We start from the raw sequence: 14,895 nt of genomic DNA on the forward strand, positions 1-14,895 counted from the left end.
GGACGGGGCTGGAATAACAGGCACAGGCTGGCGCGCCTAGAGCCAGTGGGAGCCCCAGAAGTTCTGGGGAGTGGAGAGAAATCACCCAATTGGCATTTACGTGATCGCTCTGGCTGCAGTGAAAATATTGGATTACCAGGGCTGCTTTGGCAGAGCTGCATCCGAATGACTCCCCTGTCTCACTCTCCTTTCCGGTAGACACAGAGATTGGAGTAAATGCACGCCAGATACGCCGTTGAAAGCACCCCAACAATGAAGGGCTGTGTGCTCGGAGGAGAGCACACTGCCCCAGTCAGGCCCAGGCAGATCAGATCTCCACACCGCCTCCTGCGGGCCTGTGGCACCCAGGGAGCCACTCACCCTCTAACCCCCACTTCCCACCCAGTCTGAAAAACGGGGACAGTTATGCTCACTCCGCTGAGTTGAATGAGCAAAGGAAAGAGTGTGTGCAATTTACCTGGCATTTGGCAGAACACAGGGCATACCAGCCGTTATTGGAAGTAATCGCAATGCAGTCAAGCTGGTCAGAGGAAGGCATCTCAACCAAAGTCGTACCAGCAAAAACACTGGGAACAGAGCATAGGCTCTCCTATGAAAATATATAAATACATGCAATATTATACATGTGGATACATTTTTGTAGACAGCTATCTAATGAAATCGTCCTAATACTAGTGTTGGGAAACAAGTCTATGTAACTTATGCAATTAAAATATAGACATATACAATACAGTTTAAAATTTTTCTCAATAAATTCTGTCATACAAGAATTGCCTTATTGCTGCCTTTTCCTGTAGGCAGTTGCTCTCTGGAGAAGCTGAGTGTACTTGTGAGCCTCCGGACTGCACACTAGCTTCTCAAGAATAACTTTATCTCTGTTTCTGCAGAGCCTCCTGGAGAGCCTGGCACTCAGTAGTAGGTGCTCATTAAATACTTGCCAAAGGGCCCTGGCTGGGTAGCTCAGTTGGTTAGAGTGGTGTCCCGATACATCAAGGTTGCAGGTTTGATCCCCCGTCAGGGCACATACAAGAAGCAACCAATGATGCATAAATAAGTGAACAACAGGTTGACCTTTCCCCCCTCCCCCACCTTTCCTCTCTATCTAAAGATCAATAAATAAAAATTTTTTAAAAATACCTGCAGAAAGGAAAAATAAAGAATGAATGAATAAATTTAACTTCTGAGTCTGACAACTATATGTTATAAGCCAAAATCAAGACATGCTGTATGTTCTACAGAATATGAGTGTCCTAGAGAGAGCACGGCATAAACTATTTGAAATCCAGACCAACCTGGAAAGTTCAGGATAGCTAATCCACATATACCTCAAAATAACTGCATCTGTTTTAAAGGAGCCACGACAAGCAGCTAGAACGAGCGCCACTGTGACCTTGGGTTACGCTGATTTTTCAGCATAAAAACTGTTCCAAGCCCTTTGTGCAGGGTAGAAAGAACAATCTAGAAGCTTTTAAAGGATTTCTGTTCAACCACTGGCACAAGGACTCGGGATCCACTTTTCCCTTATCTCACTTGGTGTAATTAATGAGTCGCCCTGATGGGACATCTACTGGCACAGAGCAAGCGAGTGAAACAGCCATACATTTTGTTTGTTAAGCGCAGCTGAGCCCAGCTCAACAGAGCATCGATTCAAAAGAGGGAAATAAAATATGCAGCAGAGTTGGGAGACGAAAAACAAAGAATCCAGTATGACAATCAACAGGAGAGCTGAAGGAGCACGCAGACGACCATCAGGATGCATCTAGAGAAGTAAGCTGGAGGGGAAAGCCCGACGAAAGCTGAAAAGACCAATTTTAAATCAATGAAGACATTGAAAACTTTGTTCTAACGGAATATTTTTAAGAGTCAGGTTTATTGAAGTATAATTTATATACAATACCGTGCACCTCTACAAGTTTTAAACACCACGTTCAGTCGTATAGCTACCGTCTCGATGGCTGAGAACAGTTTCACCCCCCACGTTCCCAGGGCCCCTTTGTGATCCACCCCTCCCTCGCCCTTAGCTCCTCAACCCCCCTCTCACCCTTAGCTCCTGGCAACCCCTCTTCTGTTTTCTGTTCCTCTAGTTTTGCCTGCTTTAAAGGAATTTAATTTAATAATGGAACTTAAAATGGGGAGGGGAGAGGAACTGAGATTTTTTTTCCTACCACCCACTCACTTCCTACACCTGTGAACAGCATCCTTTAGTGAACTTTTATATATTAAGGACCTTTTATTTGCCAAACATTTTACCTACATGCTCTTTCATTTTCGTAGCTTGTCCACAAAGGAGGTTGTCCCCATTTCCCAGATGGGTAAGACACTCAAGCAGGTGTCAGGCTGATAAGAGGCAGAGCAGAGATTCAAAAATCTAAGTTGACAAAAAAATGTCACCATGGCTTACCTCCGGGTGTTAGATTCTAGCTGATCTGTGCTTGCTTCTTTATACAGTATTTGTACTATCAAGGTTTTCAACAATGAGCTTATATTTTAAGAAAAGTTATTTTTCTAAATAAATATATAAATACATACTACATACACTACATACATGCACACATATATACAACATTTGTTTAATAGCTGTTTGCTGAGAGAGGAAAAAAAATGGTTTAGAAAGGAATGAAGGAAAGGCTCCTCCTAGCAACTGGTACCCATGCAGAAGTGAGAAACCAGAACCAAATTTACCAAAAGAACCAGAGTCCAGCTTAGCTCTGTCTCTGGAGCCCGTCACATCTAACATCTCTACCTTCAAAAAGTTCTCTAGCACAAGTGATCTTCCAAAGTGCCGAAGATGGGCCCTGGAGGCCCAGAGAGACCCACTGAGGTGGCCCCAGCCCCAGCAGACAACCCTCATCGCCATCGCCGAACACCAGGTGGGAACAAGCTGCCCACAGCAGGCACGGGAGCGCACAGCACTCTCTCCACGCCTGAGGCAGGGGCGTGAGTGACAAGGCCAAGGCTACCGGGACACAGGGCACTTTTTATTGGGAGGGAGGGGATCACCTCTGAACCCGACTATGCTGAGGGAATATTATTCATCCCAGGGCTGCAAGGGGACTCCTGAGAGCATCCTCTGGCCTTTAGGCAGAACCCATTTATTCCTTGTTCCAAAAAATATCTGAGGGATCTTACAAAAATGTATGCAATACAAGAATTTTTAAAAAATAGATTAGGGCTCTGGCCAGTGTGGTCCAGTGGTTAGAGCATCAGCCCTCGCACGGAGGGGTCTCCCAATCAAGGGCACATACCTGGGTTGCAGGTTCAGTCCTTGGCCCTGGTCTGGGTGAGCGCAGGAGGCAGCCAACTGATGTGCCTCTCTCACGGCAATGTTTCTCTCTCTCTCTCTCTCTCTGTCTCCCCCCCTCCTTTCCACTCTCTCTAAAAACCACTGGAAAAAAATATCTTCAGGTGAGGATTAAAAAAGAAAGATTAGGTACTAGAACTGGGTACCCAAGTGGAAAAACCATGAACCTTGACCCCCTACCTCCCACAATATACGAAAATTAATTTAAGAGGGATCATAGACCTAAATGTACAAATGAAAACTATAAAGCTTCTGGAAGAAAAAGGGGGGAATCTTCACACCTTAGGATAAGCAATGGTTTCTTAGAATACAAGAAGCAACAACCATTTAAAAATTTATAAACTAGATTACACCAAAATGTAAAACTTGCTCATAAAAAGACAGTGTTCATGAAATACAGAAGAAATCCACAGACTGATATACAATTTTTGTCAAACATATATCTGACAAAAAATTGGTATCTAGAATATATAAAGAACTCCCATACCTCAAAAATTAAAAACACAAACAAAAACAAAACCACCTTAATTTGGACTGACTTGCACAGACATTCCATAAAGGAAGGTGCGTAAATGGCTGAGTTGTTGAAAAGATGCTCAACATCATTATTCATCATTATTCATTAACGCAACAATGAGGTGCTGCTACCCACACGAGAGGCTAAAATTTTAAAAAGATTGACAACACTAAGTGTTGGGAGGACACAGAACAACCTAAACTCTCAGACTCTGATGATGACACAATCACTTTGGGAAAAGGTCTGACAGTTTCTCAGGAAACGAAACACACCTACCCTCCAACACAGAAATTCCACTCCCAGGTTGTAGCCAAGAGCTGTGAGAGCACGTCCGCAGAGCCTTATACAAAACGCTCATGGCAGCTCTGATTGCTAAGCACACTGAGGTGCATTCATACAATGGAATGCTGTCCGGCAATGTAAAGAACCGACTGATGCACACAACAGTGTGAGTGAATCTTGAGAACACTATGCTGAGTGAAGGACTTATGTAAGAGGACATACTGTGTGATTCCATTTATATGAAGTCCTAAAACAGGCCAAACTAATTATGGTGTGGAAAAAAATCAGGACAGCAGTTGCCTCTGAGGTTGTGGGGAAGAAAGAAAAGTCATGAAAAAACGTGCTGGACAGATTGGAATATTCTATATCTTGATAAGGATTTGTGTTACACAAATGTACCTACCTGTCAAAAATCATTGAGTGGTACACTTGAGGTGTGTGCACTTTGTTGAATGTAAAATTTACCTCACTAAAAAACAAACAAAAAACCTATAACCAAATATTGAACTTTAGTTAATGATATGCATACTAAAATGTATAGGGATAAAGTGTAGAGATATTTACAATTTACTTTGAAATATATCAAAAAACAATCGATATAATTGTGTAATAAAGCAAGTACAGGAAAAGGTTAATTGTGGAATCCAAATGGCAGATATATGGGTGTTAACTATAAAATTATTTCATCTTTTCTAAATATTTAAAAATTTTTATAGTGAAATGTTGGAAAAAATAATTGTATCCAAAGACAGATAGGCCCTTGAATATCAATAAGAAATATTCTATCATGTCTTATTGATCTACTTCAATGTATCTTGCTAAATCCTTTCCTCTCTGAACATGTACCATATGTTATGCACCATCCGGAATGATAATAATAGCTCTCTTATACCATATTTCAACTATTCTAAGATGCATCACTTTTTTCCACATCTTGACATTCTGAAACCAGAACAGGCCTTATAATCAATGGCATGCCATAAGTGGTGGGATTTTTTTTTCTCAATGGGACATAAAATAAAAGTGTTTCTTAAAATCAATGGCATACTATATTTCATAAAACACAATAACTAGTGCTTCATGGTTCAAAGTATTTTCATCTTATTTGGGTCTCACAACATCATATTTTGGTGAGATAGGCTCCTATTCTAAATATAGAAGTTGAGATTCAGAAAGTTTAAATGACCTCTCTCTCCAAAGTCCTCAGTTAGACTAGGATGAAGCTATTGCTTTAATATGAACTCTCTGAATTTGAAATATCTTGTTTTCTCCCAATGTCACATAAAATATTTAGGGAATGAAATCTCCTTGGAGATAGGGAATTTGTTTTATTCACTATTATAGTGACAGGGCATAGAACATTGCTTGGCCCATAGCAAGTATTTAATAAATATTTACTAAATGAATGAATATTACAGAAGAGAATAAAAGGTCAGCGGGAAAGGCCTATGGGATGTAGTGAGCTGGAAAGTTTATACAGAGGGTGCCTATCTTGGTATCTCTTCTCTGCTTTGGTGAACTTCTCATTAATCGCTCAAATAGCACATACTCCAGGATGCCTTCCTCAGGTTAAACTAAAGATATTTGCTCCCTAATGACTTGAGACTCAATCTAGTAAAATGCAAAATGTACTGATGTTTGCATGAGAAGACCTGGGTTTAAATGCCTTCTTATTTAACTATCTATTAGCATAAAACTTTGGGAGAAATTACTTAACTTTCCTGAGCTTCAGTATTCTTGTCTTCAAAATTGGAAACAACCAAATCTACCAGATTACATCACTGTGAGACTTAAGTGAGACCTGATACATAAATGCACCTTACACATAATAGGAGCTCAATAATACTAATTCCTTTCTCCTTCCTATACCATGCTCCACTTCAACATGTTTTTGTTACTGGTGATTTTGGTTCTTGGTTCTTGAGTTCAGTAAAGAAAGAATTCGGATCCAAGAACTCTAGTGCAAGAGGGACTTCATTTAGCATGCAAAGTGAAAGTTCACTCAGAAAAGATTCCCGTGGGCTACTCAGAGAGCTGCCTTGGCCTGTTAGAAAGAAAGTCACAGAGGCAAAAGAAGTGAGCCAGCTGGGCTTCATGGACTCAGGAAACAAGTTAGAGAGGCAAAAGAAGGGCCCTTAGAGACAATAGGTTAGCCCAGGAGGAGCTGCCACTACCCACTGCCTACTTCTCCCCTGGTTGCAAACCTCATGGGAACCGCTAGAGCTTAGGAGAAAGAAAGCAAAGAAGATACAGGCATGCTCTAGAGACAGAGCATGCACTGGGTCTTTTGTCTTAAGGTTTTTTATCCATTTTCTAAAGGCAGGAATGTTAGGGGAGGTTCCAGGAGAAGATGTCAATAGGATATTCATCAGTTTTCCAGGCCTTTCCTTTAATATGCTGATTCATCAAAATGAGTGGATAGAAGCAGGGTTGTGGATAGAATCAGGGTTGTGGTCTCTACTGATTGGTTGGCACTAGGGCAGCGGGCAGCTGATCAGTGCATCTGGTCCAGATGTCAGCCATGGTGTGATTTCATCTGGTTTTGCTGCTTTTCTGACCCTGGAGATGAAACACAACTGAGGCCTAGATGTTATCTCTAGTTTGACCAGAACTCTGTCTCTGTGATCAACAGGCCCGCGGCTTTGTTCCTAAGACTTTTTGATGCTGATCAGAACCTCATTGTCCGGAGGGCTTATAGTTTAAGGGAGTGGTTGTGCAAGGGGAGAAGCAGGTGATCAGGGTGCTGGATGAGGCCAGAGTTTGAATCAGCTATCTGTCTTAACTTCCCCATTCTACTTGCCAAGGAATTTTCCTGGCTTCTTACTATCCTGCCTCAGTTTCATTTTTGCAATCCACGTTTTCCCCCACAAGATTGTAGGTTTCTAAAAGAACCCCATTTGGGCCCTGGCTGGGTGCCTCAGTTGGTTGGAGCATCGTCCCATACACATTTTTGTTGTGGGTTCGATCCCTGTTTGGGTCACACACAGGAAGCAACCGATTGATGTTTCTCTCACATCGACATCTCTCTCTCTCTCTTTCTCCTTTCTCTAAAATCAATGAAAAAAACACTATCCTCATGTGAGGATTAAAAAAAATAAAAATAAAATAAATAAAAGAACCCCATTTGGTTCATATCCACCTCTACAGGGCCCAGGAGAGTGCCAGATACATGCTAAATGCCCTTAAACATTCTCAGAGTTCCTTCATTCACTTACTTAATTCATAAATACTTACTGTGTGCCTATTATGTGCCAGGCCCCTTTCTAGTCGCTGAGGATACAACAATGAACAACACTAACAAAATTCTCTGCCCTCCAGGGAGGCAGACGGACAACACGTGAATAAATAATGTATGGTGGTAAGTGCTATCGGGATAAATTAAAGCAGGGGATGGGGATAGGAGCCATGGCAAGGGGTGACTTGTAATATCAATTTGAGTGGTAAATAAAAGTGGTGAATTCTGAGCAGATTTCAAGGAAATGAGGGAAAAGCCACGCAGCTATCTGGATTAAATCTGAAGAGAAATATAAATATTTGTAGGGAAAAAATGGGAAAAAAAGTAGACAGAACATTCCAGAATGTGGAAACATTTGACCAGAAAACCTGTAGAATGAGGTAGAAAGCTTGCTTGGGCAATGTTAACTGGACCCGTCTAACAGGAGCAACAAGACCTAGAGTATGAGTGAAAGAGTTTGTATTTCACGTTACGGACAATGGTCAACCACAGAGGGCTTTGAGCGATAAATGACAAGGTCAGGCCAGCTCTATAGGAAGCTCGAGCCCCCCGGCAGCCCGCGCAGGAAGTAGTAGAGGAAAGGAGAGCAGCTGCGTCTCAGACACCGGGCCTGACTTCACCGGCTTTCACAGGGAACGTGCTCAGCCAACAGCTGGAAGTTCAGGCCTGGAGCTCAGAGATAGGCCAGGGCTTGAGATTTGGGGAGCGCAGCCAGTCTGCATCCCGACAGCTGATTGTAATCACCTTCCGAGAATCGCAGACTCTGTGAGCAATAAACAGACCTGGTTAGAGTCTTACTTCTGGCCTGCAAGCTGGTAGAGCGTTCCCCTTGGGAATTTTCCAAGCTCAGGCCAAGAGTAGACAATCAAAGTCAACAGTAATGAGAATTATATGCGGGACCTGACAGGGAGACACGCCAGCAAATTAAGGAGGAAAGGAACCCAGAAAGGTGGGTCAGGTTCTCGAGAAATCTGGGAGAGCGGGTATGAGGCCAGATGCCTTGGCCTCACGGGCGGTCTTTTGTTTAAACGTGTGCTGTGTACAGAAGATTTAGACCCCGGTCCAAGAGCAGCACGCCGATGGCCCATCCTGTCTGAGAAAACAAACGGGCCCTCACACTCGACGGGTCCATCCAGCACTCACTGAAAACAACAGAGGCCCCCTCTCTGCCATTCGGAGTGATTTCTCACTCGCCCGCCAGCAAACGGGAAGGGGGTCTGTGAAAACCCAGCAGCCGGGGCGTAAACCTCAGCGAGGAAAGTTGCAGGGAGCGGTCGCAGCTTAGGCAAGATTCTGGAGTTCTGATGTGCCTGAAGCTGTGTGACAGTGGAAGCCTCCCGCTGAGAGAAAAGAAAGGAAAACACTGCCATGGAAATGGTTCCCGCTGACAAAGGCAAAGGGCTGCCGTTTGCCTGCACTCCCGAGCAGGTGCGTTCTGTGCCTCTCGTTGGCCGCGGGCTCCTGGGAAGGAAAGAGACTGAAAGGATGCAGAAGAGAGGGCCTCCTTTCCTTGAAGTGTATTACCTCCACCCAGGAATCTTTAAATATGTTGCTTACATAAGCCCCAAAAGAATTTTTTAAACCTCTGTAACTCCTCACATATTTTATGCTGTCATCTAAAAGTTTTTATCGTAAGATAAGATGATGATGGATAGTAATTGGGATAAATATTTCATGACACTATTTGATAAAATAGGTTTTAACTTCCCAATGACTAAAACACCCAAAACTTAAAGAAACCACTTGAAAGTTTTAGAAACCAGTTTTATCCAATGTTTTTCAAAAATATTGTTGTTCTTATAAGACATTTCAGTTCACTTTAAGAGAATCAGCATCACTAACTTACAATATTCAGCTGTTCTAAAACCACAAAGCCAATTATTCCACTTCTGATGCCCAACTTCACTGGTAACAGAAATATGTATATGATCAGCAAAGGAGGGAAGTCCCATGAATGTAGGGAAACTTGATTGATGATAAATGCAGGTGTCTTCACCAAGCCAATATTTCTGTCTTGTTTTTTACTTCCACATGCACTTGTAAAAAATAAGAATGTTTTCCTATGTATCCAAAATAGGACTGTCACACTTAGCAAAAGTATCTGGTCCATATTAAAAGTTCTCACACATCATCCAAATTCCCGTTATAGCTAGTTTAACAAACTCAGGACCCAATCCTGGGCCATACATTGCATTTGGTTGTTGTAGAGGTAAGCTCTCTTTTAATCTAGAACATGCATGCTTAAGAGGTAAGCTCTCTTTTACTCTAGAACATGCATGCTTAAGAAGGGTGATATTGCCCCAAGGGAGTGAAAACTGGTTCCTGGGGAATGAAAAAAATTTTACTCCTTTTATGCACAAAGCACAGACATCCATATAGTACATAAATATACATATGTTGTGAATGAAAAAGGGGCGCTTGTAATACATCTAATCAGAATTAACCTCACAGGGTGATGTGATCATAAATTCCTAACTGGGCAGGTCATGGTGAGTAGTCACATCCCAGGCCCAAAACTTCCTGAGAAAAAGTTTTACCTTTGCCTTAAGCAGCCCTGTCCATTGTTTCTGTGCATCAAAGTTAACACACCGTTGAAATGCCTCTTTTTCTGACCCCTCAGTCTGAAATCACACTCAAGGGAGCACATAGTCTTGTTAACTATCCTGTAACCCAATCCCCATCTTGCTTCTCCCACCTCTGTGTGATCTTCCTTACAGTCCCTCCTTAATTCCAAATGCATAAGAGAAATTACAAAACTGTTACTCTCTGGAGCATCTGAGAGCTTGCTTCCTGGCAATGCCATCAGTTTGGCTCAAATAAACTCTTATGAAAAGTCTCTACAGGTTTGGATGTTTCTTATGTCGATAACAGTATAACTCTGATATTAAATTTTCATGGTGGAGAAACAATTAGGAAAAAAATGTCTAAAAATGCTCCTGGAGTAGGAGGATGGGCAATAACAATAACTTTTAAAAGGTTGAAAAATGCTGATCTAGAACAACCCCTCTTTCTTGACACTGATGGATTGATGAGGCCCCCAAAACAATATCTCAGTCTATTCCCTTGTTTGGCTCAAAGAGGAGGTTTTCAGAGCTTAAGGCGATAATACCCTACTGTACAATTTGGGTTGAGTGAGGTGGCCGACTTGGGAAAGTACTGATCAGATACCTCCTCCTGGAAAGGACTGGCTGTCCAGCTGGGAGGAATGTGGCAGCTGAGATTCCTCAGGGTCTTCCCTAGCTTTCCAGCAAAGGTCACATTCCTTTCAGGACAACCCCAGCCAATGGCTGAGCAAGGCTGGTGTAAAGGGCCCAGCTATTTCCACCCAACACAAGAACTCTGAGGGCAATCTGGGCTCTGGAACTCCTGCGTTGATCTTGCAGAGATGTTGTGGGATGATCCCACTTTGCAGGATTCTGCGAGGATTACATTACAGAGCACACAAAGTGCACGGTGCCAGAATACAGTAAGTGCTTAATAAATGGCAGCTATTGCTTCAAGGATGTCTTATAGCTTCCAGGGGAATGAAAGCGTGTTGAGATCTTAGATCCACTGAATCCTTGGAGGATCGCACAAGCCAAAGACTGCTTAAGGCAGGGTTAGAACTCACAGAATCATCATCAGTCTGTGCCCCTAAAACCAGAGTTCTCTTTGTCCTTGAGTTGCCAGAGCAGGAGGGAAAAAACAAATTGGTTAACTTCCAGCTGATGAATGCCCTCACTGGCTGCAGGCAAAGGCTGCTAGCAGTCAATACAAAACTATGCTCCCTGTTGCTACTGCAATTCAGTACTTCCTGGAGGCAGATGCCTCCTTCATGCCTCAGAGAGTTGGAATCGATTTGAGAATCATGGAGGCAAATAACATTGTGAAGGACAGAAAAAGGTCACTCCTGTCCTATCATAACTTGATTCTCTCCACCTCCCTGCTCTCTTACACCCGCGTATAAAACTTTAGGGCCTCAGACACACTTCCTGGTCAGAATGCACTAGGTCCTGAATTAGTCAAGACTGTGGTTGCAAGAAACAGAAAGCCACATAAACCAGCTTAAACAAGCAAACAAATGCACAAGGAAGTAGAAGGAAGGATGGAAGAAAGAAGGAAGGTTATTTATTGGGTTCATGCAACGGGAAGTCCAGGAGGAGTAGACCCCAGGGGACTGCAGGGACTTAGCCACGCAGTCAGATCTATCATCTGTCTGTCTGTCTATCTAACTACCTGTCTTCCTCTATCTCTAGCTCGCTGCTCTGTTTACAGTCTCTCCTACTGTAGATGGGCTTGCCCTGCCTTGCTGTGGAGAGGAGGCAGATGGAGCATGGTTCAGACAACTCCTGGTTCTATCACCTCAATCTAGTGACATCAGCTTCCTCATCTGAAAGCCTGACACAAAGTCCCAGGGAGAGTCTCCAGTTAGCTCAGCTTGATGCACAAGCACATTTCTATCTAATCACTGTCGCCAAGTCGATGGAGACTAAGATTGGCCAAGTCTGGACCTCATGCTCAGCCCTGTAGACTGAAGACTGGCTTAGCAGTCCGTTAAAGCTGCAAGGGAAAGGGGTGGATCATTTCTCCCCAATGAAACAAGGTGTTGTACCAGCAGAAAATGGGAAAGGAGGTGCTGAACAGATGCCCCTGACTGGGGATCGAGCCCACAACCCAGGCCTGTGCCCTGACCGGGATCGAACCCCAGTCGCCTGGATCCTAGGTGGATGCTCAGCCACTGAGCTCTGCCTACTTCTAACTCAACGTTCCGAATCAACAAGTCTTCTTACCTTTGCACCTGCCAAGTCCATGCCTAGCTCCATGCCTTTCCTCAGATTTACCCAGCACTTTCTATTCATCTTACCTCTTCCATAAGGCCTCCCTGAGTCACTCTAGCCCGTGAGGCCACTGTATGTCCATTTCTTCTGTATATCATTTAATTGACATTTTCAGTTCTTCCCAAATTACATCATTTTAAAGAGATACATGTAAAATACTACTTTGGTATGGGTCTCTCAACTTCCTAGAATATTTGGACCAGCCATAGAAGTACTTTCAAACACAAAAACGGTGTAAGACGAATTCAAGATAAAATACCCCCACCCAAAATGATTGAGTTGCATCTGCTATTTGTCTTTAACAAAGGGTCTTTCTAACAGGACAGCAGCGATGGGGGGGGAAAAAGGGGAGAAACAGAAGCTGGCTCTGATGCGCTCATCCCAGCGCCCATAAATGATCTTTTCATGAGGACATAGCCCATCAGGAGAGAAGGAAAGACAAAAAGCCTTCTTGGCTTAGGGATGGAATAGCGGCTCCCTCTGTGTCTGATTCAGTCACTCGGAATGGCTTTCCTGAGGCTGAGCCCCTTGTGAGTTATGAGTTTCTCTCTCTTTCTCCAACCCCCACCCCCAGGCTTCATACTAAAGACAAGACGCAGCTGCCATGGTCTCTGGAGATTTCCCAGCAGTCTACGATGGTGAAATAAAATACCACGTTATGCTGGAAAACTCACCGGTTTTTTCTTCCCATGGGCTGTGCTATCTCATGGCTGGGATAAAGGACCCCAGGCCTGACCACTTACTGCTTCTCCTGAGACATGACCTTCTAGGCAGCACTCCATCTTTCTGTGTTCCAGCTTCCCAGGAGGCTGCTGAGTTACCTTCTAAAGCCATTGCGCGTGTTTGTCTGTCACACGGACACCCCACCTTCCTGGAATAGTGTCCTGGAGGAGGGCGTTTGCTTACCACTAGAGCAACGATTTTCCTTCCAGGGAGAGAGGTTCAGTGGCCCTGATGCCACAGACGATTTGGGACTATGACAGGCTGTGGCCTCCCCTGTTCGCACTGTTTGTGTCATTATTACCAGAGGATTGCACTGCATAACCGGGCGGCGGTCCCTACATAATGACCAGTTACCTGCTTGTAGGGGTGCAATCTTGGCTTTATCTGCCCCAGAGGAAAGTGGAGCCGGGGAAGCAGGTCTGTAACCCTCGTGCAGATTTGTAGTATGCGTACTAGTGAAGTGATGGGACATATTGGATGGGAGGCAACCTCTAGTTAAACAGTTTGAGCTTTATTAGAGACTGAGGCTGAAGGTGAACCTGATACCTCGTTCTCACACCCTGATTTCAATCTATAAATAACAAGCTAGGCTTCCAATGCCAGCCGAGGCCTGGGCGATCCCAGAACAGAGGGGAAGGGAGAACGCGCGAGATGACCGAATTCTCACTGATGACAGCAGCTCTTCAAGTGTCCACAGACAACCCTCTCCACACATTCCTTCCTCCCTCTCCCATGTCACCCTAGTTATTAGCTAGTGAATCGGGCAAATGAAGACCTCCCTTCCTGTTGGATGTGCTTTGTATTCAGAAATATTCACTAGACAAAATCATCAGGTTCTAAAAATCGACTTCCTTTCCAACCTCTCTGTGAATGGACATGGAAGACAGGTGGGTATGGATCCAATAGTGATTCGAATGCTAATTGAGATGCCATCGGACACACAGGCCCCTTTGGGAGCACAGGTATAAAATCTGAAAGTGCTTCTGTTTGCCAACTGAGGGGCAAAGGTGGGCTCTTAATGATTTTTCTATCATTTTTGTAATAGATGCTCAATATATGTGGTCGGGTTGAATTATTAAATTGAGAACATCCATGCCCATTTTGAAGAACGTAACCTGAAAAGATCAAATGCAATGGATATATAAACTATACCTTGAACCACTTCCCTGCTTTCAGTTGTAAGGTTAAAGAGCTTTCCGAGTTTAACTCGTTAATTTTTACAAGTTGTTGTAGTCCCTGAAGGAAGGGCAGTGGCGATCGCCACCATCGTTGCATTGTACAAACATGAGAACTAAAGGGAGGGCAGCGCTCAGCAGGAGCCAATGGGTCAGTCAGGATGGGACCATAGGCCCTGGCCAGGTATCCCAGTGGTTAGAGCGCCGTCTCGATACACCAAGGTTGTGGGTTTGATCCCTCATCAGGACACATACAAGAAGTAACCAATGAATGCATAAGTAAGTGGAACAACAAATGGATTTTTCTCCCTCTCTCCCTTCCTCTCTCTCTCTCAAATCAATAAATTAATATTTTAAAAAAAGAACAGGATGATCTGAAACTGGGACCTGGGAAGAGGAATGCAGCCCAGAATCCACCTTGGGGCTCCTTTTCTATCTCCTTGCCCCTTCTGATGATGACAACTTGGGAAGCCCTGGCACTGCACTCTGATACAACAAGAGAAACCACCCGTACCCACCAGAGGGGCAGAGCAAGGAGGCAATGCCCTGAGTTAGGGCAGGGACTCTATGTAGTTCCCTTCCGGGTGCTCACCTCCACCCAGCATGCTGGTGTCTACCTAGCTTAGCACTCAGCTTGGCCCTAGTCAACTACAGTAGAAAGAAAGAAAAGAAAGAGGAAGGAAAGAAGGAAGGGAGGAAGGGAGGAAGGGAGGAAGGAAGGAGAGAGAAAGAAAGAAAGAAAGAAAGAAAGAAAGAAAGAAAGAAAGAAAGAAAGAAAGAAAGAAAGAAAGAAAGAAAGAAAGAAAGAAAGAAAGAAGGAAGGAAGGGAGGAAGGGAGGAAGGGA

At 43.8% G+C, this 14,895-nt stretch overlaps 1 protein-coding gene across 12 annotated transcripts in view; it reads right to left on the bottom strand.

Annotated features, from left to right (window-relative positions):
- The window catches only part of LOC308561448 (uncharacterized protein), a 44,477-nt gene that overhangs the window by 6,989 nt on the left and 22,593 nt on the right, over window positions 1-14,895 (bottom strand). For all 12 annotated transcript variants that reach the window (XR_013999490.1, XR_013999491.1, XR_013999492.1 and 9 more), the window contains exon 3: window positions 458-589. Coding sequence is in view for 8 of the 12 variants with exons in the window: in XM_081146587.1 (XP_081002713.1) it covers window positions 458-589 (132 nt within the window). In the remaining 4 variants the exon portion in view is untranslated. The remainder of the gene's footprint in view (window positions 1-457; window positions 590-14,895) is intronic.

This window comes from Miniopterus schreibersii (genome assembly GCF_964146895.1).
Source record: "Miniopterus schreibersii genome assembly, chromosome: 9".
NCBI lineage: Eukaryota > Metazoa > Chordata > Mammalia > Chiroptera > Miniopteridae > Miniopterus > Miniopterus schreibersii.